The sequence below is a fragment of the Leopardus geoffroyi genome, chromosome A1 (assembly GCF_018350155.1).
Source record: "Leopardus geoffroyi isolate Oge1 chromosome A1, O.geoffroyi_Oge1_pat1.0, whole genome shotgun sequence".
Taxonomy (NCBI): Eukaryota; Metazoa; Chordata; class Mammalia; order Carnivora; family Felidae; genus Leopardus; species Leopardus geoffroyi.
Genome location: NC_059326.1, coordinates 227,839,642 through 227,867,256, shown reverse-complemented (window position 1 = coordinate 227,867,256; position 27,615 = coordinate 227,839,642). Strand labels below are relative to the sequence as shown.

Here is a 27,615-nt window from a genome sequence, read left to right as displayed (position 1 = left end):
GAGGTGTCACAGAAATACTATCAATCACATGGGTATAATCCTCTAAGCTCCACAGATGAGATCCGTATTTATTACTTGGTGGGCTCTTCTCTTGGGAAAATGAGTGACTAACGCAACCGTTTTTCAGCAGGAGCCAGTTACTTGCATTGGTAATCTATTTACTTGGCTCATTTCAGATAAAAATCATTGCCTTTCTGTCACCCTTCAGTATTGCCTTTGGTTGTGGGTCTTCATCTGCTTTGTCTGATCACAGACGTGACGATCCTCAGGAGGCTGTCCTAGTCCAATGGGTGTGTGTGTGAGACAGGGGACTGTGTTCCCTGTGCCCACTTACGTGATAGTCACCGCACGTTTGCTGCTGTTTGTCATCATTCTGGGTGCTCTGGAGAATTAGAAACTAAATGTTTGGCTTCTCTCATTGGGTTCACGTGTGGGATGGTGCATTAGACCCACGTAAGGGCGATGGTGCCAGAAGAGACTGCGTGACCCCAGACAACCCGCAGGTGCTTGAGGAAGGCCGGGCAGTTTCCCCTCCCAGGCCCCGCAGGGGTGGTTCCCTGCCCTACTGCTCACGCGCCCCAAATCAGTCCTGCCCCAGGCGGGGGTGGTGGAAAGAAGGAACTGGAAAAGACCGATTGGCTCACATTCATTTTCACGTGTCATATTTTCACTTCAGTGGTAGCTTATGTTTCTGACCGGCTTCAGATTTCAAAGCGTTAATTTGCATCGCTACGTTAGTTTACTTTTTCAGTAAAGATCATATAGCCTGACCCCTGAGCTGCCAGGTAAGCGCTGCTCACGGGTTCTGGTTTGTCGCAAAGTGGCTCAGCCTCTCGGGAACCCTGAAATATTTGTGGACCGCTTAATATTTTTAGTTTCCTAATATTAATTAAGTTATAATCTAGATACCTTTTATTTGATTTGCAGTTTCAGTCTCTGGAATCTTCTCCTAAAGTTTCTCGTGTGTTTTATAAACCTTTGGAGTAAAACAGACTCCCTGTAAAATTTGTTTTGAGTGTGCAAATGTATATAAATTATCTAATTCCATAGCCACTGATCACCACTGTCAATACAACTTAGTCCTCGTTCTGTATCAGAATTTAAAGCTCTGCTGTATGCTTTTTAATGTGCAGTATAATGATTTCATAGTTGGCTTAACCTGACCCCCAGATGTTGCTGTTCAGTTTTTCCAAACGGTGCCTTAGTGTTTGTGCACCTGATACATACCGCTCGTGTAAGCACCGTACATCCGAAGGATTGAACAATCGAATTCCTGGTTCGCAGCTGTACACACTTCCAGTGTCGTTATCTGTTGCCAGAGTGTTCACTGCAAGACTTGTGCCCTGTTTCCCGTCAGTAATGCGGGGTCACTGGTGCCTGTACCCTCTGCTCCCCAGCCTCCCAGCATATGGGAGGACACAGTCCTTGCCAGGAACATGGTGGAAGATGGCCCCATCGTTGGAGTGAAGTTAAACATGTTTCTGTGTATTTAGTGGCCACATTTTAGAAATCACAAACTCCATGTTTATATGCTTTGCTCATTTTTCTAACAGACTGTTCAACTTTTTCCTGTTTACTGGGAAGTACACTAGCTCTGTGTTTTATATTTCCCAGTAATGTTAACTGGATTTTTAATTGGTGCTATGTTTTTACGATGGCTTATGTTTGGTTATGACATTTTATAATTTTTATGTTATCAGGGTTTTTTGGCCTTTCTGGCTCCATGCTTCTCTGTTGTCATGTCCCTACTCCTCTTATGGTTTATGGTTTTGTTTTTGTCTTTGTAAAAACAAAAAACAAAAGAAGAAGAAAGAAAGAAAGAAAAACCAAAACGTTGTTTTCTTCTAGTACTCCACCATTTTGCAATACATCCTTTGTACTAAGTTCCTCCACAGGAAGGTTTGAATGTTGTTGAATGAAATGCCTAATACCGAAGTTTTGTCGGCCGTTGTCAGTTTGTCCCAGCAGGAGACACAATAGCTTATCCCATTAATCCAGCCAGCCTTAAGTTTCCAGTGACCTCCATCCTAAGATAATAAGTTGGGGTAAGAGAATAAGGAGAGGTCTGGTTGACATGCTCATTGAGAACATGGGGGAGGCAAGTGTGGCTCTCTTAACTGAATGCTCTGTCTTATGTTGACATTTGCATAAAGTCTGTAAATAAACATGAACGGGATTTTGCAAGTGTCTCCATTGATTGCAAGCGCCAACATTCGTCTTCCTCTTTATCCTCTTAGATATCTTGAATGAACTCTTCCAGCGGGAGAACAGGGTATTGCATTATTGGACCATGAGGAAGAGACGGCTAGACCAGTGCCAGCAGTATGTGGTCTTTGAACGAAGTGCCAAGCAGGTCGGTCACGACCCCGGGCTCCCCATTGCTCTCCACCCTCCGTTTACACCTCTGTCCTCAGCTGGGCAGCTTTGGACGTTGCAGCCATGTTGAAAACCACTTTCAAATGATGAGACCAGTCGTGCCTTTTAAATAAGTTTGCTATGAAAAGAAAACCCACAACCCTGTAAAACTGTGATTTGGGCTCCCAGCAAGCATGCCACACAGCCTGCCTCTAGTGCCATTACCTCGTATTTAGGACCAGCAAGTACGAGTCGTAACTATGATGATTCAAAAATCATTGTTGGGGTGCCTGGGTGGTGCAGTCAGTTGAGCATCCAGCTTTGGCTCCGGTCATAATCTCGTGGTTCGTGAGTTCAAGCCCCGTGTCAGGCTCTGTGCTGACAGCTCAGCGCCTGGAGCCCGCTTCGGATTCTGTGTCTCCTCCTCTCTCTCTCTCTCTCTGCCCCTCCCCTGTTTCCACTCTCTCTCTCTCTCTGTCTCAAAAATAAACAAGCCTTAAAAAATTTTTTTTTAAATCATTGTAGAATCTAGGTCTGTGCTTGTATAAATATTATAGTGGGTGTTTTTTTTATATTGCTATATTTATATTTTCAACATAAAATTTTGTTCTTCAGGTAAATTGAGCTAAAATAAAGTGCCAGAATTTCTAAGAATTCAGTAGAATAAAAAAATGTTCAGGCAGTTGGCTAATATAGAGATATCAAGATGATTTTTTTTTAATGTTTATTTTTGAGAGAGAGATGGAGACAGAGCACGAGTGGGGGAGGGGCAGAGAAAGAGGGAGACACAGAATTGGAAGCAGGCTCCAGGCTCCGAGCTGGCAGCACAGATCCTGACATGGGGCTTGAACTCACAAATTCAAGATTATGACCTGAGCCGAAGTCGGGTGCTCAACTGACTCAGCCACCCAAGTGCCCCAAAGATGATACGTTTAGGGGGCCCCTGGCTGGCTCAGTCAATACATCATGCAACTCCTGATCTCAGGGTTGTGAATTTAAGCCCCAGGTTGGGCATGGAACCTATTAAAAAAAAAATCTGTTTAGAATTTCTGTCTTCTGAAGTCATTTTGAGATAAGGGTTTCTGCCTGAATGGTTAGTCACGGAAGATCGTTTTAGAGTAAAGTCTGTCTGACCCCTAACTTGAGCTAAGATTCCTGTCACTTCTCCTTGGCCTTAACGGTAGCATAAGAATCCATAGCCGTTTGTCCAGAATTTGGAGCGTCAGGAGGGAACAGAGGACAGAAGGCTGGTTCTCAGGACGCCTGTCTGAGCCTTCTCCTGTCCTGCAGGTCAAGGCGCCTCTTCAGTGCTATGGTCCCTGGTGACCGCACCACACATGGGCGGTCTTCTAAATTCACCTGTGCCTGTCACAGAGTAAGGCAGTCAGTTAAATCTTTTAGCTTAAGAAAGATCAAATATTCCTCAGCGCAATTTCCCACTTAGGGATTTTCTTTCAGTTTGGTCAGTGTTGGTCTCCAGAGGGCGGCCGGGTGCTCTGGGGATCAGTTCCCCAGAGGTTGATAAGCTGGAGTTCATGGTCCATGGACCTGGCATCCTGTCTCAGTCTTTCTCTGCTGGTTTCACCAGGTGTAGTTATCATATTCCCAACACAAGGGCAAGCAGTAGTATTTTTCAGAGCTTAAATTACATTTTCTTAACATTTGATTTGATGATCGTTCCACCATATTTCAGATGCATGGGGCCTGATTTGTTTCTAATTAGAGATTGTTTCATAGTCTTTTCTCCCATATCTTTCTTTATTGTTTCTCTGTTAAAAGGCAAGCAATCAGCTGCAGAGAACAAAATTGTAAATAACTATTTTAATGGAGAAAAACAATAGGTGTGTTGTTGCTTTTTCCTAAAGTTGGCTCATTGCCCAAAAATGAGATCATTAAGCATAGGCCGTGGCAAACGATGACCCCGTGGCCCTGTGGGTTCTCTTCTGTGCCATGATCCTGGGGTAAAACCCAGTAGTTATACCACCTGTGTCTGCGCTTCTCAGGACGGAGCCCTGAGGTCACCTGGATGCAGCGTCCCCGGTGGGGGTCCGGAGGGGGGACTCCGGCCGCGGTTCTGTCTCTGGGCGAGTCCGGCCCTTGGACTTCCTGGTTGCCTCCTGCCTCTTCTGCTGCTTTCCCAGGCTCTCTGCTGTCCCCTCTTCCTTATCTCTGCAGCTGAATGTTGGCATTCTCCAGGGCTCGGCCTGGGGCTTGCCTTTGTTTCTCTTCCCCATCTTCTTATCTCCTCTGTGGGTGTCTCCCAGCCCTGACCTCCGTTTCTGGCTTCCAGACTTACAAATCCCAGTTGTCTCCGCGGTGTCTCCACCGGGGCCTTCCTGAGAACAGAAGTGCACTCACAACGCCTGACCCCAGCTCCTCGTCTTATGGGGCGTGTCCCCCTCGTCTTACACAGTGTATCCCCTGCGCCTCCTCGTCTTACGGGGTGTGTCCCCCCCCCCATCCCCTCACCTTTCAGGATGTAGAGCTCCTTCCCATCTTTCCCCAGTTTCCCACCTTCACTCCCTCGTGAGTCCCATAGGTGCGGACTTCCCACACGTGTCAGGCCTGCCCTCCCCCTTCACGTCCAGAGCCCTCGTGCTATGGAAACCCCAGCCGTGTCCTGCCCAAACCTTTGAACCAGTTTGCCGACCAGTGTTGCTTCTTCTACTCCCTGTCCACTGCAGTTCCTTTTCCTCACAGCAGCCCCACTAGCTTTCCCACAAAAGTCCGGGCTGTGCCTGTGACCTCCAAGGCCCTCCTGCCCTCCCCGGCCTCACCCCCGGCCTCTCTCCCCAGCTTCCCCAGCAGGCCAGCTCTATCAGCCTGGGGCTGTGATGTGCACCTCTCTGCCTGCTGAGCTTCTCCCCATTCTTCTGAGCCCCCCGCTTTGCACCAGTTCCTGAGCCCCCCCGCCCGCTTCGCAGCCAGCCCCTCTCGGCCTGGACACCGCATGTGCTGACCTCCCTTTCTAAGCGTGGCGTCCCTGCCCTCACTTGTCTTCGTGCCTGTTTGTACATCCCCCTCCCCAGTCGGCAGGGGGAGGCAGGGCAGCCGTACCCAGGCCTGACAGCAGTGACAGCCCCACTCAGGAAGCTGCATGGCAAATAATCTGTCTGGGTCGTGCTTTCCTTTTCACGTTTTCTAAAATGCTATAAGTGCTGTGATGTACCTAGTAGAGACAGTGATGTCTCTGCTCTAAGACCAGCAGCTCACAGCGGATGGCCCAGAGATTACAAACAGCACATAAAAATCTTCTACAGTTTTCAAAAATTTACTTATTTTGAGAGAAAGCCTGTGAACGTGTGAGCAGGGGAGGGGCAGAGAGAGGGGGAGAGAGAATCCCGATCTCGGCACTGTCAGCATAGAGCTCGACTCAGGGCTCGATCCCACGAACCACGCGATCGTGACCTGAGCCAGAAATCAAGAGTCAGATGCTTACTGACTGAGCCACCCAGGCACCCAAGAACCTCTTGAACACTTTAATCATTGCTACAGAAGTGACATGGTTACAGCCTTCTAGAATGTCAGGTGTTTTGTTTTTTTTTTCTTTTAATTTTGGAATTGCAGTGCTTACTTCAGAAGCCTGTCTCTCTTTGTGGGAGCACTCTATGCGTGTGCCAGCGCTGGCTTGTGACATCACATCTGAGTGAGATACGACAGAACTGGGACCCTCTTTGCCAGTGCTGAGCCGTGAACGTCTCCATTCCTTCCCTCTCTAGGCTTTAGAGTGGATCCATGACAACGGAGAGTTCTACCTTTCCACACATACGTCCACGGGTTCCAGCATACAGCACACACAGGAGCTCCTGAAAGAGCACGAGGAGTTTCAGATCACCGCGAAGGTAGGTCCAGGTTGGTGGTGGCCGTCTGTTCCGTCACCCGCCCACACAGCAGGGCTTTCCAGAATAAGCCACCACAGGATACTCCGTGTAAATAAGGTATTGCTCAAAGAAATCATTTCATACCGTATCCAAAATTGGAGACACAGGGACCCCAGTGGCTTGTCCTACATTAACGTAGGGGACTCTTCTCTCTGCGTTTCCCAGTTCCCTCCCTTTACCTCTTGTCTCCCTTTGGGTCTTCGGATTTCTGCAGATACCTTCCTTCGTGTCGTCTCTTTTGTCCTTTTCCTTGTTCTTATTGTTTTCTTTCTGGTTTCTTTCGCAAGGTCTTTTCTAAGTACTTGCCATTTTTAGGAAACCCCCTTTGGTGTGACTGACCTGGCTTGGGCGTATCCTGCGGGGGCTTCCTTTCCCCATCTCTAGGTCTCTAGTCGGTGACACTTACTACAGGGACGCTGCTGTCACCAGCCCAGTCCCGTGGCAGCATTTACCTCGGCGCCCTCTCTCTCGTGGTTGTCCATAGGCTTATAAAACGCAGAGATGTGTTCATTTTCCTCCTGCAAATCAAAAAAGAATTAGATACATGGCTTATGTAGCAGATGTGAGTAAATACACATTTTTATGCAAAAATGTAAGACTCTTCATACTGACATAAATGTTTTCCCAGTTAAAGTATATGCTGGCAGAGGCTGATTTTTTTTTTTTTTTTACCTCAAAACAGTTTGGGGATTTTTAGGGTTCCTTTCTCAACCTGTGGTGTTTTTGTTTTTGTTTTTCAAAGTTTTGAATTCCGTTCTTTGTCATATTTTCAGAAGTGCTTCTGTTTTTCTCATGGTAGACTTGACTTTCCTTAAAAGTTGCAAGTTAATTCAAATTTCACACTAGAAAGAAAGGATCTAGCTGGATAGTAGTTTGGCTAAAAAGAAGTATTCATGTATAAGTAAAACGGGATTTTCTTGTGTGGCCCTTTAGGTAGCGGTGGAAACCATCAGTGGGAATTTTTAAATCCTCGAGAGTGACAACAGCTATTTTGTATTGTGTTTAGTTGTACTTCTTTATGTTTTCTGTAACCATTTCTGACTCCTGGTATTCTTCACTGCCCTCTGCTCCCGCCCACCCACAAGCTGTAAGTTGATCTCCTTACCTTCACCCTCGGGCCGCTGGGCTCTGGGAACCCTTGTTCCCTGCTCTGGAGGAGCTCACGGTCCAGGGTGGCTGCAGGCAGACTGACCACTGCGGGGCTCGGTGAGACCTGGCACTGGGTGGGGACACCATGAGCATTTAGGGGTGGGCAGGGCTCAGGCAGTCTGGCAGTGACAGCTGCACCCAGCGTGGGGGCCGTGGGCACCCAGAGGAAGGCGCCCACCCACTCATTTGAGGAGAGCTGGCCTGCCTGCCTCTGCAGGTAAGCATCATGTCTTTTGCTTTCCCGAGATACAGCACACCCTTGGCTGTGTAGTTCTCATTTCTTTTAACAGTGGGAGGATAAATTACAGTTGTGTGCGTTACAAATTTGTTTTTTTTGAATAGTCTTTGATTATACAGGTATTAAGAAAATGCCTAAGATGCCACTCAGAGATAGATTTAAGATTTGTTCCTCTTCACTAAGCTGAATTTCCATTAACACTGCATTCTGCAGACCATTTGCACAGCCAAACAGCCTGGTCACCGCACGACTCCAGGGGGCGCCGTGCGCACAGAAGCTCATGTGAACCTCACTGTCTGCGGTGCAGTCGCATGGCAGCCATGTTCCACCAGTAGGGTGTGTTCAAAGGGAATTTTTATTCCTGAATTTCCCTCCTCCTCAGATGTGGGGTGTGGTTATTAAACAGTGAGCAACAGGGGCATGTTTTGGCTCTTGTGTTTTGTAAAAATAAGCATCTAAAATCACCGGTGTAACACCTGACCTTGCCATCTCTCTCACTGGGTCTGCTGGATCTGTTTTGCCCAGAGGAACTAGTGGATTTGGAAAAGAAAACCTCTCGCTTTTTCGCTTAGCATCTCATTCCCATGGGTTTCTGGCTTCCTTTCTCTTCATCAGACCACGCCTGCTCATGCCTGGGGATGTCTGTTGCTCGCCTTCTGCCCCTCCTCATAGTGTCTTCTAAGAAACCGCTTTACCCGTGTCATGGAGAGAATCTGTTGCTCTTGATGTGACCATCCCCCAGTTTAGTTGTTACAGCGGTCAGTGTTGTAACACATTTAGTGCAATGGAAGTAAAGCCTTTTTGTCACTGTCTCACCATGAAGCCTCAGCTTGATTCCTTCGCGGCTCCCGATGGAATAATTTCTCAGAGTGCTTCACAGGCACCACCTGTATCCAAGTCATGCATACTTACTTAAAAGCCAATTTCTGTCCTTATTCGAGACTTACTGACTTAGACTGTTTAGGAGTGAGGCCTGAAGATGAGCGTCTGTAAACAAGCTCCCAGGTGACTTTTCCACAAGCGCAGTGGAGTGGGAGGCCTGCGGCCCGAGACGCAGAACTTTGCTCCTCCTTCCCACACACTTCGTGCATCCCGGTCACCACTGTCCCTAGCGCCAAAAGCCTTCATTTGCTAGAAAGTGTCTAAGACCCTTGAATGTGCATCCTCCCTGGGTTTTTCCTTACCTAAGAACATGGTGAGTAAAGATTCTTTGACATGTGGACTCAGGAATGCAGTTTGCCTTTATTTTTCTACAAACCCCTGATTGCCCACTGCTGAGGTTGTTCAAATTAATAATATTTGTATGCTTTTGAAATAAAATCTATTTTTGTAACAATCTCTAGAAAGAACAGTAAGGATGAAAACTTTTGTAATACTTCATTTAAAAAGACACAGAAAGGCTTTTTTTTTTCATAGCGTTGAGCAGTGTTCTAGAGAAAAACTAAGTTGGATTCGTATCCCACCTTGATAGCAAGGTAAATGTATCAACAATGAAAACCTGAAATGACTAGAAAAAACGGGACACAAAACCCAAAGCTCTAAAAAATGATAAAATCACATACACAAAAATGTATGAATTTCTAAAGGGTAGGCCAACATAAGTGAAAGAAAGCAAATAGGGAGGATAAATACGCAATTCCTATCACAGAGGGCTGATTTCTCAGTCGTAAAGAGCTTTTACAAATCAATAAGAGTAAACAAACAAATGGACAAGAGATATTAAAGAGGGCTGCCAGGAAAGGAATTCTAAATGGCTTTTAAATATATGAAATTATCAAATTTACCTAAAATAAGAAAACTATAAATCAGAAGTATACTGTGTTCTATTTTCACCCAGGTATTGGCACATACCAAAAAGGTTATGGCTGCACCTTGGCGGTGGGGGGAGCTGGTAAATGGAGTCGATCTCTGGGGATGGGGGGGGGGGGGCTGCACCTTGGAGGGGGCTGGTGAATGGAGTCGACCTCTGGGGATGGGGGGGATGTTTCACCGCGTTAACCGCTCAGTGTCACAGATGGACATCCCTTCTGCCCCAGCCGTCCCACATCTTGAAACACAGACTAGCTACACACGCTCAGACACGTGCAGTTTTTTCCTGGCTTAGGAAAAGAACAGAAACAACATGAAAGTCCATTCAGTGGGAGCACATTAGCTCATAGAAATCTTGTGCAGCTCTAAACCTAAAACAAGCGTACTGCTCGTGTTCCGATAGTGAAGGATGTCTGAGAGTTGTTAAACGAAAAATGCTGGGTGCAGAGCAGGGCTTGTGTGTACAAGCATTTAGGTACAAAGAGAGAAATACATACATACATACATACATACATACATACACCCCTCTGTATAATTAAATGTGTCTAGAATGGTAACACATGAAGCTGATCATTGAGACACCTCATAGGAAGGTGGAGTAAGGAGACTTTTCACTTTGTATCCTTTTTACCTTTGAAATTTTGATTTCTATGCATGCATTTTAAAAATACCAATTAGGAGTGCTTGGTGGCTCAATGGGTTAAGTGTCCGATTTCGACTCAGGTCATGATCTTACGGTTCGTGGGTTCGAGCCCTGTGTTGGGCTCTGTGCCTGGAGCTCAGAGCCTGGAGCCTGCTTCGGATTCTGTCTCCCCCTCTCTCTGCCCCTCTCCTGATCGTATTCTGTCTCTCTCTCTCTCTCAAAATAATAAACATTAAAAAAAAAAACAGTTAAAATAAAAATGTATTGAAAGCTCGTGAGTTAGCAGATTCATCATCCTTAATTTTTATCACACCATTCACCCCATCATTATTAATCACGCTGTTGCAGTGTGCCAGAACTGCTCTGGGTGCTGGGCTCATGGACTGCAGTTTCTAGTTGGGGTGAATATATATACATCTACTGTGAAGTAGTAAGGCAAATAGATATGGTGGGGGGAGGGTTGCCATCTTTGAGGGAGAGGCTTGGCCACACATCTTCAAGAAGCCTTGATTGCCTGATTGGCGTCTTTTGTTTAAATGAAGTTTGTAAGCCACCAGGCTTTGTCTCTAGCCCACCTTCCTGCTGCATCTAGTGTCCTAAACAGCATCCGCCTATTGCGTGACATGCATTCAACTCATCTATTTTGTGACTTGTGTTATGCAGACATCTTCCTATAGTTTTTCAGTGTTTTGTTTTCTCTTTGAATGTAGGCAAGCTGCATTGTTTTTTTGTTTTGTTTTGTTTTATCTTCACTCCTATGACCCCAGTGCTTAAAATATGAAACAGTTTTCTTGACTCCTTGAAGAGACACTACACAGAACTTGTAGTACCCTTTCACCGGTGGCGCTTGGACGGTGGAAGAGAAGAAATGCTTTCATGGTGGCACAATGCAACTTCTCTGTGCTTCTCAGCACATTAGTATATTGGCACCCAGCAGTGTAACCTCATCCAGGCAACCCAATTTTTTTTTGTTGTTTTAAGTTTATTTACTTATTTATTCTGAGATGAAAGAGAGCCAGGGAGGGGCAGAGAGAGAACCCCAAGCAGGCTTCACGCTGTCAGCACAGAACCCGATGAGGGGTCCCAGGAACAGTGAGATTATGGCCTGAGCCGAAACCAAGAGTCAGAGGCTTAACCAACTGAGGCACCCAGGTGCCTCCAGGCAACCCAGTTTTTAAACAGTCCTGCCTTTCTCATATTCTCTTTGATATTAAAATTTAATAATGGTTCTAAGTTAAGTCGCTTTTGGAATTTATGGTTCCACTTGTGAAACTTTGACTTTTTAGGTCTTTGGTTTATAATTCGTCTTAGCATATCCAGAAAGGTGTTGTGTTGATAGATCATATGGTTTGGTTGATTAGCTCACTCTACTTGAGCTCATTTCCACACCAGATGAAAGTCCTAAAAACTTCAGGGTGTTTTAAGTTTTGCTGACTTTTTCTAATAAACAGCTTTTATAGAATTTTGCAATAACCTTTTTTTTTCACAGGAGATTATTATATCTGAGTTCTGTTTTCATTTTTTTTTTTAAGTATTAATGCCTGTTAAGAGTAACTGCCATACCCCATTAAAGGTACAAGCATACACCTATTTTCCCATAAAATCTAACGTTAACTTAATTTTCAGTAAATATTTGGTGACTGTCTACTATGTGCCAGGCACACGAAAGGTGAGTAAGACATTAGTAAGCAAAAAACCCCAAATATCCCAGGCCTGTGGTGGTTACATTCTAATAAGATAATGGCAGACGGTAACAGTAGTAAGTCAACTATATCCTTGTGGCAGGTGACCTGTGTCCCGGGAGAGAGTGGAGCGGCCCAGTGAGGATAGTTGGGGCAGGAAGGTGACTTGTACTTTTAAGGGACTCAGGGAGGGCCTATTGAGAAGGTGGCCTTTGGTTGATCAAAGACATGAGGGAGCCACAGAGTAGCATTCCAGGCAGGAGGGGCCATGGTGCAAGGAAGCACAGACCGGGCGTGTGCCTGGAGCGCGGGGCTGGGTGCAGGTTGCCCGGGGTGTGCATGCGCAGCCCGAGGATTCTACAGATTCCTTTGCAGGTCGCCGAGGACATGCTGCCTCAGACTTCCTGTGCAAACTAGGAAAATTTATCCAGGTTTTGAGCCCTGACCTTTATCCTTTTGGGGATTTTTGCTTTGAGGCCCCTGCTCTCTGGTGCACCTTTTGGGGATTTTTAAAGTCACCTTCCTGAGTGTTGGTTGTAAAGATTTCCTAGATAAAGGTTAGCGGAGAAAATCAGGTTCCCTTCCAGAAGAGGAACAGTACTCGTCCGAAATGCCAGCGGGACTGTCGAAGGAAGCCTTGCTCTCGTAACCAATGGATGTGATGAAAACAGGTGTTGAAAACTCAGAGTTTTTTTTAAAAATTTCTTTTTTTCAATGTTTATTTATTTTTGGGACAGAGAGAGACAGAGCATGAACGGGGGAGGGGCAGAGAGAGAGGGAGACACAGAATCGGAAACAGGCTCCAGGCTCTGAGCCATCAGCCCAGAGCCCGACGCGGGGCTCGAACTCACGGACCGCGAGATCGTGACCTGGCTGAAGTCAGACGCTCAACCGACTGCGCCACCCAGGCGCCCCGAAAACTCAGAGTTTTGAGGGACGTTACTGCCATAGATATTAAACCAATGTTTTGTGGTTCTCCTGAACTGTATGAAAACCAAGGCGGTTGTGTTTAACTTAATTGAAGTATCTTTCCTAAGTACACGTACAAATGAAATAATTTTTGAGAGGGAGTTCTAAAACAGTGAAGAGCATTTAATATGCTTCTCTAAAGATCATTTCCTGGCTAGCGATCTTTCCTTCATTTCTACCGAGAATTGAAAAAGAAACGAACGTGCAGTGCAGAGTCACTTCAAGGATTTCACCGAGTGTCTGCGGTGTGGGGGTTCCTTTGCCAGGATCTCAGCGGGCCTTCCATCCCTGTGGGCCCAGGGGATGAACGGGCAGGGAGCAGCGGTGGGGGCCACGGGGCCACGGGAGACACATGTATCCCTTCCACAGGTGTCTCTCGGGCGTCCACCAGGTGAAGCCAAGCCGGGAGAAGGGCTAGATTCTAGTTGGTTTTTGCAGTTGTAAACATGCCATTCTCTGTGGGGAAGCGGCCAGGCCGGGATCAGGGGGTGAATTGGTGGACTTGGAGCTTCAGGGGACATTTCTCTGACCAGCAGTTTTTCCCTGTTGGGAGCTCAGAGTTGTAGGCAAGTTGCCACTGTGTCTCCGGTTCTGGCAGTTGAGTTCATTTGCCTCACAATACTTTCCTGTTGTTGTTTCCGCAGCAAACCAAAGAGAGAGTGAAGCTATTGATACAGCTGGCTGATGGCTTTTGTGAAAAAGGGCATGCCCATGCAGCAGAGATAAAAAAATGTGTCACTGCAGTGGATAAGAGGTACAGGGATTTCTCTCTGCGGATGGAGAAGTACAGGACCTCTTTGGAGAAAGCCCTGGGGATTTCTTCAGATTCCAACAAATCGGTAAATTGCTCTGTGCAAACAGAATAAACCATGGTGTTCTTCCTCATGTCCTCCCCGGATCTAATTAACTCAAGTTCATTGGCTCTCTTCCTCCACAGAGTAAAAGTCTTCAGCTGGACATAATCCCTGCCAGTGTCCCTGGGTCAGAGGTGAAGCTTCGCGATGCTGCTCATGAACTTAACGAAGAAAAACGGAAGTCGGCCCGCAGGAAAGAGTAAGCCAGTCTTTAAGAACCTGCTGGGATTCTTTGAAAAAGTGAAGAAAATGTCGCTTGGACAAACCCACTGCTGTGTGTGCTTTGAAACCGGATGGCAATGATACCTTGTGATGTTCAGACTCACTGTGTGCACTGTCCCCTTATCACTTGCTTCAGAAGCCGTGTCTTTTTTTTGTTCCTGTGCCTCCATTTCGTACGGGGTTGACAAATTGTTTTAGTGTCATTTGTCATCAGTAGATCATGACTAGTAGTACCAAGGAGAAAAAATAACACGTGGAGATGTTTCAAAATTGCCAATTAGTAAACTGTACCAGACGTTCCAAAGATTGTCCTAAACCAGCGGTTCTCAGCTGGGGGCAGTTGTGACCCCCAGGGGATGCTTGGCCATGTGTGTTGACATTTCTGGTTGTCACACAATGGGAGGGGGCAATGCTATTGGCGTCTCGGGGGTGGAGACCGGGTATCCCACTAACGTCCTGTAGTTCACAGGACAGCCCCCCCGGCAAAGCATTATCTGCCCCCAAGTGTCCGTGGTGCTGATGGAGAAAACGTGACCTGCTGGTGTACCTCAACAAAATGTTTTCCCTTTGAATTGGTGGCTTTATGCTGTTACTGTTCTGTCTCTTCTTGGTTTAATTCCCCAAACACATTACTGACTACTGCTTTGAAAACTCTCATTATTTCATAAGCCATAAAAGTACATAGTTCAGATAAGCCTGTGTCCTGACTGTGAACTAAGCTCTTCCTGGTCTTCCTGTGTTCAAGGTTCATAATGGCGGAGCTAATTCAAACTGAAAAGGCTTACGTGAGGGACCTCCGGGAGTGTATGGATGTAAGTAAGTTTTCTTGCTTGTTTATTTAGATCCAGTGTAAGCGCGCTGTTTTCTCCCTGACTGTTGGTAATTCTTAAAATAATCACCGTTGTTGCGTTTGTTGTTCTCGAGATTTTCAGTGTGCTTAAGCAGCCTGTTTCTTGTTCCCACCCTTCCGTGAGTTTCCAGGACCATGTTTTGCTCATCACAGAGATGATACAGCACTAATCCTGTCATTCCGCTCGTCACATGACGGCCTGGCTGCCATCCTCTTTGTACAGAACTTTACAGCAGCTTCAGAGAAATGTGCCTTCTAATTATGATTCGCAACTGATACTCAGTAGTTTAAAGGATAGTTGTCGTACCTCAGAGAGCAGGGAGGTTAGCTCCCAAGTCTGACACCAGGAATAGAGAGTCTCAAGCTGGAGCCCGAGGAACTACTCTGAAGGGCTCACAGCAACTGGGGGGGGGGGGGGGGGGGGCTTTTCTGGAAAATAGTTTTTCATGTTTTGGGAAAGGTTCCATACTTCAGATCGATTTTCGGTGATTCGTGAGCTCTGGGTACGTATTCTAGAGGCAGGAACAGCCGTTTCTTGGACATGTGTTCTTGGGTTTTTGTGTAATCCCTCTGCTTCCCTCCCGGCCAGACATACCTGTGGGAGATGACCAGCGGGGTGGAGGAGATCCCGGCCGGCATCGTAAACAGAGAGCTCGTCATCTTCGGGAACATGCAGGAAATCTATGAGTTTCACAATAAGTGAGTGGCTTTATCTCTGGGGAGCTGGTTCCTCTTGAAATCTAGATATGGTGCTGAAGTTTCCTAACAAGAAATGAAAGCTCCCAACTGAGTTAAGCATCCATTTCAGTGATTTTGTTGAAATTTGAATGAAGACTATCAGGCTTTCTTCCAAAAGACTGACATTGTTGAACCTATCATGGTAGAGACTCGACTTTATATTTGTTCTTACCTGCTATAGAAATGAGATTAGGAAAACTGTTTTTGGAGGAACCCTCGTTTCTCCCAAGCTATGTCGTCAGCTGCTACATTAGTTACTTAGGATGAAAAGAAAGAAGAATTGTGCATGGCTGCTGGCCACCCCTTGGTCTTTCTGAACAAGAGGGGAGAAGGCACTGAGGACAGAACAGATGCGTAGTCTGACCAAACTAAAATACACTGTCCAGTGGCCATAGGACGCACATGGCTTTATTTTTAAGGTTTTTTTGGTTTTGGGTTTTTGGTTTTTTTGTTTGTTTGTTTTTTAAGAAACAGAAGCTCCTTTTGATAGCGTCTGCACAGCCCTCTAGCCTATGGAGAGAGACTGCTAGAGCCAGAGATGCTGGGGTCTCCCTCACTCCCCTGCCCCTACCCCAGCACAAGACACTGAAATCTAAGTGGATTCTTCTGAGTGTTCATTTACATCCCTAAATTATATCCTCAGCTACTGAACATAACACTTGCCCAAAAGTAAAGCTGCTAGGTTAAAATTTGTATTAGAAAGTGTTTAAAGGCTAAACTGAGTAGCTGTTTGAAAGTCACAATAACTTAGTCGAGTTAAGAGCTACATGGGTTATTAAATCCTTAAAATCTAGACGGCACAGAGGTTTACTGTATTTGATTGAAGTGATACGCTTGGCATGATTTCTGGCGTATCTATCTCACTACTAAATGTTTTAAGACATCTTAATAATACAGTACCATTTTTACTCTCTGCAGCATATTCCTGAAAGAGCTGGAAAAATATGAGCAGTTGCCAGAGGACGTTGGACACTGCTTTGTTACTTGGGTAATGAAACCTCGGCTACTTGTTCTCACTGTTGTTTGGTGGCTTTGCAGGAAGTTAGAAAGGAATGTGGTCCATTTCTCTTATGTCACCATCTTCTACAGTGTCTGCTTACGGAGAAATGGACTTTGCCTCAAAGACTTACATTCTGCAACTAGTTATTAACATGGACCGAGCTTTTTATTGGCAGTAGTGATGGTTTGAAATGGAACATTTAGTGTGCCAGTCCTGCACGTGGTCCTGGAAATGCGTAGATAAACATGAATGCGCAGCCATGTCTGGGGGGCCAGGTTGGCAAGGTGGGAGGGGGGATGTTGTGTAGTCGGGAGGAGAGCCAGACAGTCACCTGGTGGTAGTGCCCTGCCATCCACATGTGATGCCTGGGTTTGCACTGGCAACTGGAACAGAGTGGGCGTGCCCAGCCCTGACTTACTGGGCCAAGGGAAGCTTCTGGAGGTGTGTATACCAATAGGATGTGTTTCTCATTTTTAACAGCTTTCCATATAAAATAGAGTTTCTTTTATTTAGAGCTTAAATTTCCTTTATCCCCACAGCTTCTTTTCTGCATAAAAGTTTTTCATATTTTGAGGTACTGCCATTTGAAAGAGATATTCTAATTTGTTGTTGTTGTTGTTTATAGGCAGACAAGTTTCAGATGTATGTCACATATTGCAAAAATAAGCCGGATTCTACTCAGCTGATACTAGAGCATGCAGGGTCCTACTTTGATGTAAGTAATAGATTCCTGGTGAAGCTGTGAAATCTTCTAAGTTGTATTTGGTATACATAAAATGCAGCATCACTCCTAACTTTCACCTATTTGATGATACAGTATTTTCCTGTTTATCTGTCATATTGTGGGATATTGTTATATATTCTTCTGTTATTGAAAGATTCTTCTAGGAGATCCAGGGTGGCTCAGTCAGTTAAGCGTCCGACTTCAGCTCAGGTCATGATCTCACCATTCGTGGGTTCTAGCCCTGTATCGGGCTCTGTGCTGACAGTTCAGAGCCTGGAGCCTACTTCGGATTCTGTGTCTCTCTCTCTGCCCCTCCCCGACTCATGCTCTGTCTCTCTCTCAAAAATAAAATAAACATTAAAAATTTTTAAAAAAAGATCCAAGATTTTAGCATGTACATGTGTATATGACATTACTTACAATTTATAGTAATTTTAGGTGTAATATCATGTTATACAGAAGGTACAAACTGGGGCGCCTGGGTGGCGCAGTCGGTTAAGCGTCCGACTTCAGCCAGGTCACGATCTCGCGGTCCGTGAGTTCGAGCCCCGCGTCGGGCTCTGGGCTGATGGCTCAGAGCCTGGAGCCTGTTTCCGATTCTGTGTCTCCCTCTCTCTCTGCCCCTCCCCCGTTCATGCTCTGTCTCTCTCTGTCCCAAAAATAAATAAACGTTGAAAAAAAAAAAAATTAAAAAAAAAAAAAAAAAGAAGGTACAAACTTTTCGGCTTCTTTTACTCTCTGTGAAACAAAAATTATCTTTGAATCTTTGAATCCTTTTTAGTCATTTATTTTTCTCATTTTTATGTTATTCCAAAAGTAGCCTGCCAATAAAATTTTTACAGATAGCACTGTCCCTAGGACCATTGGGAGGCTTATTAATTATATTCCCATTGTTGTAGATGTAGGTCATCTTTTTTGGAAAGATATTGCAGGGAGGTTATTTAGTACGAAAGAGGATAGAGCCTTATTGATATAATTTACAGAAAATGCTTTTTGGGTCTCCAGAATGTAGTTAAATATGTGCCAAATACATCTTGATTAAGAGATGGGAGTACTTTTTGATATGTATAATTTCTCACAAGGCTGTGAGAACATTAGATTTGTTTCTGTCTTTACGCTGGGGCATTGCCATGTGTGATACTCTGCCCTTCTCTGGAAGTCTGGGAAATGAGAATAAATTTTAGCTTGTATCTTTGAGGTGAAGCCCTGTAGATGGCCTTGTTTTAGTTGTCATTCTCCTGACTAGCAATTATACATCATTGCCTTTGTAAATATAAAGTCAGCTCCCAGCCCAGTGCTGCCCCCCCCCCCTTTTTTTTTTCTGTTTTTCACATGACCCTGGGTCTTTGCCATCAGGTAAAACCCAACACCATGGCTCTGTGCAGAGTTAGAATCATTTAAAGCCTAAGCACTGAGAGCATGTGGCACATTTAATCAAATCAAATGGCTTTGGAATCAAAGCCATTAAAAAACAACAACAACAACAACAAAAAACCAAAACCTTTGTCCTTAAGATATCTTTAAAGAAATTAACGCTTGTCTGATTTGGGCATTTCACAAATTACTTGCCTTCAGTATTCATTGTCCAGCATGATCCCACATCTTTTTGGGGCTCATTTAACTCAATGTGCCTGGTCATAGGTGCTTAGCATGGAGTGGTGGATAACCCAAAGTGCCCACCTTCCCAGCAAGGACGTTATTGCATGTAAACAGCTTAATACAAAGGCAAAGCAGAAATTATGGTGTTAGATATGCCACTGACCAGTGAGCCAGATCCTCCCTTTACCCCCAATTCTTTGCCCCCCACCATTCAAAGTAAAATTTTAGAAGCACAGAAGTTTTTGTTAATACCCTTAACAGCTTTTTAGAAAAAGGAAGCTCTGTTGTTTTAGCAGGATGAAACCTTTGTCAGGTATTTTGGAAGAATAGTCGGATCATGTAGCCATTTTTGTCTTTATTTTTTTATTTTTCTTTTAAATATAATATATTGTCATATTGGTTTCCATACAACACCCAGTGTTCATGCCAGCAAGTGCCCTCCTCCATGACACCACCCACTTTCCCCTCTCCCCTACCCCCATCCACCCTCAGTTTCTTCTCGGTCCTTAAGAGTCTCTTATGGTTTGCCTCCCTCTCTCTCTGTAACTTTATGTCTTTATTCTTTTTAATAATTTAATTTTTTTATCATGATAGTGTACTCTTTAATGCCCATTCCCTGTCTCTCCCATCCCCCCACCTCCCTCTATTCTGGTAACCATCATTTGTTCTCTGTAGTTAAGAGTCTGTTTCTTGGTTTCTCTCTCTCTTTTCCTTTGTTCATTTGTTTTGCTTCTTAAATTCCACATATGAGTGAAAATCATATGATATTTGTCTTTTTCACTTAGCATTATACTCTCCAGCTCCATCCGTGTTATTGCAGATGACAAGATTTCATTCTTTTTTATGGCTGAGTAATATTCCTGTGTGTGTGTGTGTGTGTGTGTGTGTGTGTGTGTGTGTGTGTACACACATACATACCACATCTTGGCTGCTTCCATAATTTGGCTATTGTAGATTATGCTGCTATAAACATAGGAGTGCATGTATCCCTTTGAATTAGTGTCTTGGTATTTTTTTGGTAAATACCCAGTAGTGTGATTCCTAGATCATAGAGTAGATCTATTTTTAACTTTTGGAAGAACCTCCATTCTGCTCTCCACAGTGGCTGTACCAGTTTGCATTCCCATAAGCAGCACAGGAGAGTTCTTTTCCTCCACATCCTCTCCAACACCTGTTGCGTCTTGTATTTTTTATTTTAGTCATTCTGACAGGTGTGGGGTCATAACTATGGTTTTGATTTGTATTTCCCTGATGATGAGCAATGTTGAACATCTTTCGAGTGTCTGTTGGCCATCTGTATGTCTTCTTTGTAATATTTATTCATAGCTTCTGCCCATTTTTTAATTGAATTATTTGGTTTTTGGGTGTTGAATTATATTAGTTTTTATATATTTTGCATATTAACCCTTTATCAGATATGTCATTTGTAAATATCTTCTCCCATCAAGTAGGTTGCCTTTTAGTTTTGTTGGTTGTTTCCTTTGCTGTGCAGAAGCTTTTTATTTTGATGTAGTCCCAATGGCTTATTTTAGCTTTTATTTCTCTTGTCTCAGGAGACATATCTAGAAAGAAGTTACTATATCCAATGTCGAGAAATTATTGCTTGTGCTCTCTTATAGGATTTTTATGGTTTCAGGTCTCACATTTAGGTCTTTAATCCATTTTGAATTTATTTTTGTGTGTGATGTTAGAAAGTGGTCCAATTTCTTTCTTTTGCATGTTGCTGTCCAGTTTTCCCAGCACCATTTGTTGAATAGACTATCTTTTACCCATTGGGTATTCATTCCTCTCTTGTCATTTTTTAATAGTATAATCCTATGATAAGGTATTAAGAGTGTCAACAAAAATAGATTGGTGTTCAGAAATATCAGAGATGTATTTCTGAATGTTATTAAAACAAGGTACTAAAAAGACATTATAGTATCTCTCAAATGTTGGGTATGCATGAAATGGGATACTTCTCAACTGTATAAAAGGATAAATTCTTGATACGTAAGTAGCATAGATTAATCTCCAAAACATGGGCTGAGAGAAGCTAGATATGAAGGAGTACATTCTGTGTGGTTCCTTTTGTGTGAAATTCTAGAATATGCAAAACTAATCTGGCAATAGTAATCAGAATAGGGGTTGCCTCTTGGTGGTGGTGGGGTGTGGGTGGGGGAATTTGTTAGAAAGGGACCTGAAGAACTTCCTGTGATGTTGGAAATGTTCTGCACCTTGGTTTGGGAATTGTTTGCAAGTGTGTTGACATTTGTCAGAACTCAGTGACCTGTACTTGAGATCGTTATATTCTATATGAAAAATGTTTTAGATGTGAAATTATGAATGCGTGTATCGTAATCATTAAATGATAAATGGCACATTTTTGAACAATTGCAAATTGAAGAGAAAGTTTTAAACTACATTCGTGATCAGGAAGGCAGAGGAAGAATTGCTAAGTTTTGAACCTGGGTGGCATGTGAGGGACAAGTCGCTTGGTGGCTGTCCTGCAGCCGGCACTCCATCGGCAGCGACTCACAGGAATCCTGGCACAACGCACGCACGGGTCCCCATGAGCTTAATCGAAGTGACAAGCAGATTGAGAACACAAGAGTGTAGTGGTGTTTGAATCTCATTGGAAGCATAGAATGTGAGGAGATAACCTTGTTTTGGTGGTGCTGGGGTTTTTTTGAAGATTTTCTGAGAGGAGTGTTAAGAGCCAAAACATGAGGCAAGTACCGCTGGTGGGCGTGGAAAGTCTGAGAGCGCGTGGAGGGAATCCTCCATGGTGTGCGAACTCGTTAGTGAAGGGGAGTCAGGCCAGGGGCGGGGACGTGGTCTTGGCCAAGGCGATGCCAAGGCAAACGCTTAGGAGCTGCAGTGGGAGAGGGTGTGCCCTGTCCCCATCCCCATCCCTAGCTCCTGTCTGGACTGAGTGGCCCCGGGCCGGGCCGGGGGAGCTGGAGGCCAGCGCAGGCCCAGAGCAGAGGTTGCAGGCTTGGCCTAGTTGAGATCTGCACGGGAGAGCCAGCAATGTAGATTGGACGCGCCACCTTCTGGTTCAAAGTGATCACCCGTTCTCATGTTCAGCGTATTAAAAGAACAGTGATTTCTGTTTTTCTTTATACAACAACAGTGATATGTGTATATTCATTTTGGAGGTAAAAAGTGCATTTTTAGTTCATGCTAATTCAAATGCTATAATTAACATTACAGTAACGTTCGTCTCTCTCTATTTTCTTCTTAATTTAGGAAATACAACAGCGGCATGGATTAGCCAATTCCATCTCTTCTTACCTTATTAAGCCGGTTCAGCGAATAACAAAGTATCAGCTTCTTTTAAAAGTATGTATGAAGCATCTTCTGCATGTAAAATTTTGTGAATTGCGCATTACTGTTCTAGCGTTTTTCTGTTTATGTAAAGTACCCTGAATTTTTTAAATAACACCAAGGCATTTAATTTTTTTAATTCATTGCTATTTATTACCCTGATCAGTTTCTCAGTGTGGCAGGTAAATGAGAGAATATTCCTTGTTATGCACTGGAGCTTTGCTGAGTCTGGTCCGTAACATAAACTGAGGAAGGAAGGCGAGACTGTCAAACCTGGATAACGTGGTATCTGTGTCGCAGTGTGGCTTGCTGGCTGTGGACCACGCTCTTTGCTGCATACTTTGCAGACTTTAGGTTTACCTCATAACACTGCTGGTCTGCAGGTGTAGAAACGAGCCTGTGAGGGTGAGGGCTGTGCCCGGAATCATCGCTGGATCCTTGTTGTCTGGGCTCAGCTCGAGACCCAAATGGGGCTGAAGCCCAGGTAATTTCACCCTCAGGCAGCTTTCTCCCTCTTACGTCTAGTCACGTGGCACACACATATTTCTAGAACATGTTGTTCACACAAATCCTGAGTATTTGAGTCAAACTGACCTCTACTTGATTATAAATGATGATAATTAAAGTCATCCTGTAACTATGTATGGTGGCAGATATTAACTAGACTTCCTGTGATCATTAAGCAGTGTATACAAATATCAGCTCCTTATGTTGTGCTCTTAAAACTAGCATAATGTTGCATGTCAATTATACCTCAAAAAAAAAAAAAAAAAAACCAGCCACATTTGTAATTTAATGTCTAGTCTTAATTGTAGAACAGTAAAGGAAACTTAGAATTTGTGATGGTTGTCACAGAATGCATTATATAAAAATCAGTGCACATTTTCTTCACTATAAGAAAAATAATTTACAACCTCTACCTGATGATGTTTATCCTGCTGTATCCTTGGCTGGAGAATGTTATTAAGCATCAGAATGTACCGACTGTCCACTCCTCTTGCTAACAGTATATTACGCATCTGTGTCCCCAGTGCTGGCCTCACACAGCAGTAGGGAGGTGGTATGTAAATTTCCTGGATATAAAAGAAGTTCAGAGATGGAGTAATGAGATCCTGAAACTCTTTGCTGATGAGAAAACTCTAGACACAGAAATGGCTGTATTCTTTTGTGAAAATGGTATCATATGGGATATTTCTATTGGGAAAGCACTCCTGCATTTCTGTATCAGAATCCTATGAAGTGCTTGTATGACCCTCAGCAGAAGTAGGAGGTTGCCACAAATGTGAACTAGAAGTCAGGAGGTTAAGTCATTCACATTCACATCAGCCCACTGCTTTTTATTTGTGCAAAGGCGGTTTACCTTTTGGTGTCCTCAGCATTTAAGAATCTTGTTTTTAGCATGTGGTTCCACTAAAGACCTCTTCCTCAGTGACCTCACATCTAGTTAATCACTATTAAAGTAGGCCTTTAATTTATAAGCCTCACGTTATTCTTCCCGGGGGTTTTAAGGAGAATAATTATAAGCTCTGTTGAGGTCCCCAACGAATGTTTTTTGAAAGTGAAGTTAATTTCTCCATATAGCATTTTTAAGCACTTTTTTTTTTTTTTTGACAATCTGCTTAGAATAATAGGCAAAAAACATCTGGTCATGAGTAAACATGCTTGTCTGGTGCAAGTTGCTCTAAAACTGTCCACTGTGGGACCAAAGCTGAGTGCAGTGCCCTGTGCCTTTGGTCAGCCCCTAGGACACGGAAAGCTGTGATTACTATTACTGACTGATTATAACCATACTGTGGTAAGAAAGAGTCTTGGACCCTGCCAGAATGTGGATTTATTGTCCTTGTTCGCATTCATTTAACAGCAGATGTTCCTCTAAGTAGATCTGAAACATAATCACACTCGGGCAAGTGTGATTAGATCATTCACGCTTTTCCAAACGTCCTGCACACAGAGGGACAGCATTTAACGTAGACACGGCTGCCGCTCGTGTTCTCGCTCACGGCCTGGGAGCTCCAGGGTAGATGGGGCGTGGCACTAACAGCACCAAGGAGTTCAGATCACACTGGGCTGCCTCGGGAGGCATAGCAGTCCTGGCTGGACTCGGCCGTGACCTTCAGATAAAACCAGTAGCTGATATGCGTTACTGTACTAATTGAGTGTTTCTGTTTGTCATTTTTGAGGCTTGGTAGTTGATCTGTACACCGGTTTCATCTTAAACGGTGACTGCATCTGGTTTACTCTGATCTGAAGAAGCATCCTGATTTGAGCAGGACAGACCCCTCCATTCGTTGCGTAAAGAGGCAGTAATTCATTTTCTGTGCGAATATGTGCCCAGTTGACCACATTCCGCTGTTATCTTGAAAATCGTGGATTTTTCATGCTCTTTGCTGCAAAGATCTTGTTGGCAGAGCTTTCGGCATTTGGCTAGTTGACGGTATTGGTCTTTTACAGGAGCTACTCACTTGCTGTGAGGAAGGAAAAGGGGAGATAAAAGACGGCCTCGAGGTGATGCTTAGTGTGCCAAAGCGGGCCAACGATGCCATGCACCTCAGCATGCTGGAAGGTAATGGGCTCTGCATGTCCCCAGCGCGTCCGTGCACTTCCTCCTGACACTGAGGAATCCACTAAGTGGATTTCCCACGCCCTGGAAGTCTTGGCTTTGCGCCTCTATGCTTGGGTGGGAGTTAAGAGTTTAGACGTGAGTACCTTCTTTTTGAGAAGAACTGGTTTCATTGCTTCCCTTAAGGATTACGGAAAGTACTTCAGCCTCATTAAAAGCATGTCCTTGACTGTTAACTAGAGAACAGCCTTCTGCACTTGGAACCCCAGTAGCACCTTGTGTCACTTGCCTTAGGCAATCTGGTCCCCGCGTGGATGGATGGGTAGGAGGGAGGCAAGATCAGTCCCCTGTGATGATAAAAACCCTTCAAAAAGCTTGTTTCCCCATATCTGTATCCATTGTATCACTTACGAGAGCTTTGAATGTGGTGGCGTGTAACATAGTGTACAACGTGGTGAAGAATCAGATAAATAAAATTAAAAGTTGTCGTTGCAAGTGAGATTTCCATGGATGCTTGTGTTTAGAAAGGCTCTTTCTGCATTACAGAGCTTAAGTCTTACTATCAGCGTACGCAGAACTATTTACGAGAGATAATCTTGCCCCAGATGCTTTTTTATTGTTTGTCTCCATCATCGCTAGTATCGAGCAAGGGAACTAGTTGGGGCATGGGTGCAGCTGTTTGCAGCAGAGCCCCAAAAATCAGAGGCCAGGAGGCTTTTTCTTTCTCTGATGTGAACCCCTGAGCTGGTGTGGCAGCCCTTCACGGCACCATCGAGGACTCGGGCTCCGTTCACTCTCTCCCTGCTTAAATGCTGTTCGGTTGGCTCGGCTCAGGATGTGTCAAGACCACGTTACCATTTCGTCCAGCAGAGAGAAAGTGAGGAAAGAGGGAGGACAAGGAGCAGCTAGAAGGGCCGAAACTAGAAGTTGTACACAGGACTCCCAGTGGCCTCCCAGTGGCCTGAGTTGTCCTAGCTGCCGAGAGGCTGGGAGATATCATGCTTATCTGAGCGGCCACGGGGCTTCTGTCTGTGGAGGAGAAGGGGAGGCCAGTAGTTGAGAGAGGGCTAGCAGCCCCTGCCGCAGGTATCAAACCACTTTGCGAAGCCCTGGGAGTTGAAAGTCCACACAGCAGGCCCCTTCCACGAAGGGAGGAGCAGGGGGAAACCCACCCCTGTGGCCAGAGTGTGACACACATGAAGAATTCTGCCCTCAAAGAGGGGGAGAACTCCCCAAGGAAGGCCAGACCAGAGCCTTGGGGAAAGGCTCGGCCTGTGGCAGAACGTCCAAGAAGGGTGTTCTAGGCTGAGGAGGCAGAGGATCAGGACGCAGGCTGGGGGTAGGTGACGGCCTGGGGAAGGTCCGGGACCATTCTGGACAGGGGAGGAGGTTCATATGATGGAATGCTGTGAGTAAAGGCTGAAGAGAAGTAGGGAGTTCAACCAAATCTCAAATGGTGTGAGTGCCACCCTAAGATTGAACTGAAAGAATAAAGTCATGAAGAATAATTGCCTTATTTTTTTGAACAAGAGCAAATATATGCAAAGTCATGTTTTAGGAAGAATTCTCCTTTGTCAGACTTTGTCAGGTGGGGTTAGTGCTGGGAAACCGGAGTCAGGGGCCCAGATGGGAAACTAATCTGAGATTTACTTGATGGGCACTGAACAAATGTTTAAATAGTCACATTGCTGTCTTGTGCATCCTTTTTTATTTTTCTTTCAAATTGAGTGTGCTCCCTTTCTTTTATGTTGCAGGGTTTGACGAAAATATTGAGTCTCAGGGAGAACTCATCCTGCAGGAATCCTTCCAAGTGTGGGACCCAAAAACCTTAATTCGAAAGGGTCGAGAACGGCATCTCTTCCTTTTTGAAATGTCTTTAGTATTTAGTAAAGAAGTGAAAGATTCCAGTGGGAGAAGCAAGTACCTTTATAAAAGCAAATTGTTTGTAAGTACGGACGTTCAGAATTGTAAATTTTAAGGTAACACACTCGTGACCTTTTTGCAGCTAGAAAAAAATTACTGCTTGTTGCTTTCAGTTTAACCTCCCAAACTCTGCTCCGAGGTGGAACTCTGAAATTGTAAGGTTTTCATCTTCCTCAGGGAAATTTTCCTGCAGTCTCAAGTCCACTAGAGGGAGCGCATGGTTTTAGCTTCGCTGAACTTAGAAAACCTGTTTTTTCTAAAGGCCATAGACTCCTAACATAGGCTGAGGAAACACCTTTTTAGTGAATTTCAATTTATGTCTTGTGTGCCGTAACTAGCTTCATAAATAAATTAATCATATGAGACTTTGATTAAGTTCTCATATCATTCTAATTAATTTTTCATTCACCAACATTGGCATATACTTAAGCAGTCTTCCTGGTGGGCTCACTGTAGGCTCTTCGTGATGAGGTGGGATTTTTTTTCCCCCCATAAAGATAATAAGTGTGTGAAAATTAAGTAAATTTATGGTTCTTTGCAATAGCAAAGTAGGGTTATTAAAGAAAATGTATATAAGCAAAAATAGTTTTAAAGATCCACAATCCCATCTGTAGAGAGACAGCTTTCCTGGAGTGCTGGGTCGATACTGTGTTACATTTGAATTCTTTTTTAACTTGTGAGTGTGCTTTCTGGCAAAAGAACATACCTGATGCCTCTTTTCCACAAGGAGCAAAGCCCAAGGAGTCTCTCTGTAAACCACACGTTGACTCTAAGGATGGTCTCAGGCCGTATCACCCACTGGATCTGCTGTATTTCCATGTTCCCTCAGTGGGACTATCTCAGGGGCTGTTGACACAGAACTGCTGGGCAGGGCCAGGCTGGCGGAGGATGGGACAAAGGATGGAGCAGAGCTAATTGAAAATCACCACCAGAGAAAGAATAGAAAATGCAGTAGAGTTTGGTGTCTTCTTTGCACAAGATACGGTGGATCACTTACAAATATCGGCAGATACTTGGACAATGTCCACATTACACATTTTTATGGCATCCATAGATTAATCAAGTTCCCAAAGTAATAAAATACTACCAATGTAGAAATCGTCTTAATAA

The 27,615-nt window shown here is 44.4% G+C and overlaps 1 protein-coding gene across 7 annotated transcripts in view; it reads left to right on the top strand.

Moving 5' to 3' along the window:
• TRIO (trio Rho guanine nucleotide exchange factor) overlaps positions 1–27,615 on the top strand; it is a 365,052-nt gene that overhangs the window by 232,619 nt on the left and 104,818 nt on the right. For all 7 annotated transcript variants that reach the window (XR_006702484.1, XM_045441785.1, XM_045441792.1 and 4 more), the window contains exons 20-30: positions 2,238–2,353; positions 6,075–6,197; positions 13,371–13,565; positions 13,664–13,779; positions 14,548–14,614; positions 15,242–15,351; positions 16,309–16,378; positions 17,016–17,105; positions 21,945–22,037; positions 24,474–24,585; positions 26,337–26,527. Coding sequence is in view for 6 of the 7 variants with exons in the window: in XM_045441785.1 (XP_045297741.1) it covers positions 2,238–2,353; positions 6,075–6,197; positions 13,371–13,565; positions 13,664–13,779; positions 14,548–14,614; positions 15,242–15,351; positions 16,309–16,378; positions 17,016–17,105; positions 21,945–22,037; positions 24,474–24,585; positions 26,337–26,527 (1,283 nt within the window). In the remaining variant the exon portion in view is untranslated. The remainder of the gene's footprint in view (positions 1–2,237; positions 2,354–6,074; positions 6,198–13,370; positions 13,566–13,663; positions 13,780–14,547; positions 14,615–15,241; positions 15,352–16,308; positions 16,379–17,015; positions 17,106–21,944; positions 22,038–24,473; positions 24,586–26,336; positions 26,528–27,615) is intronic.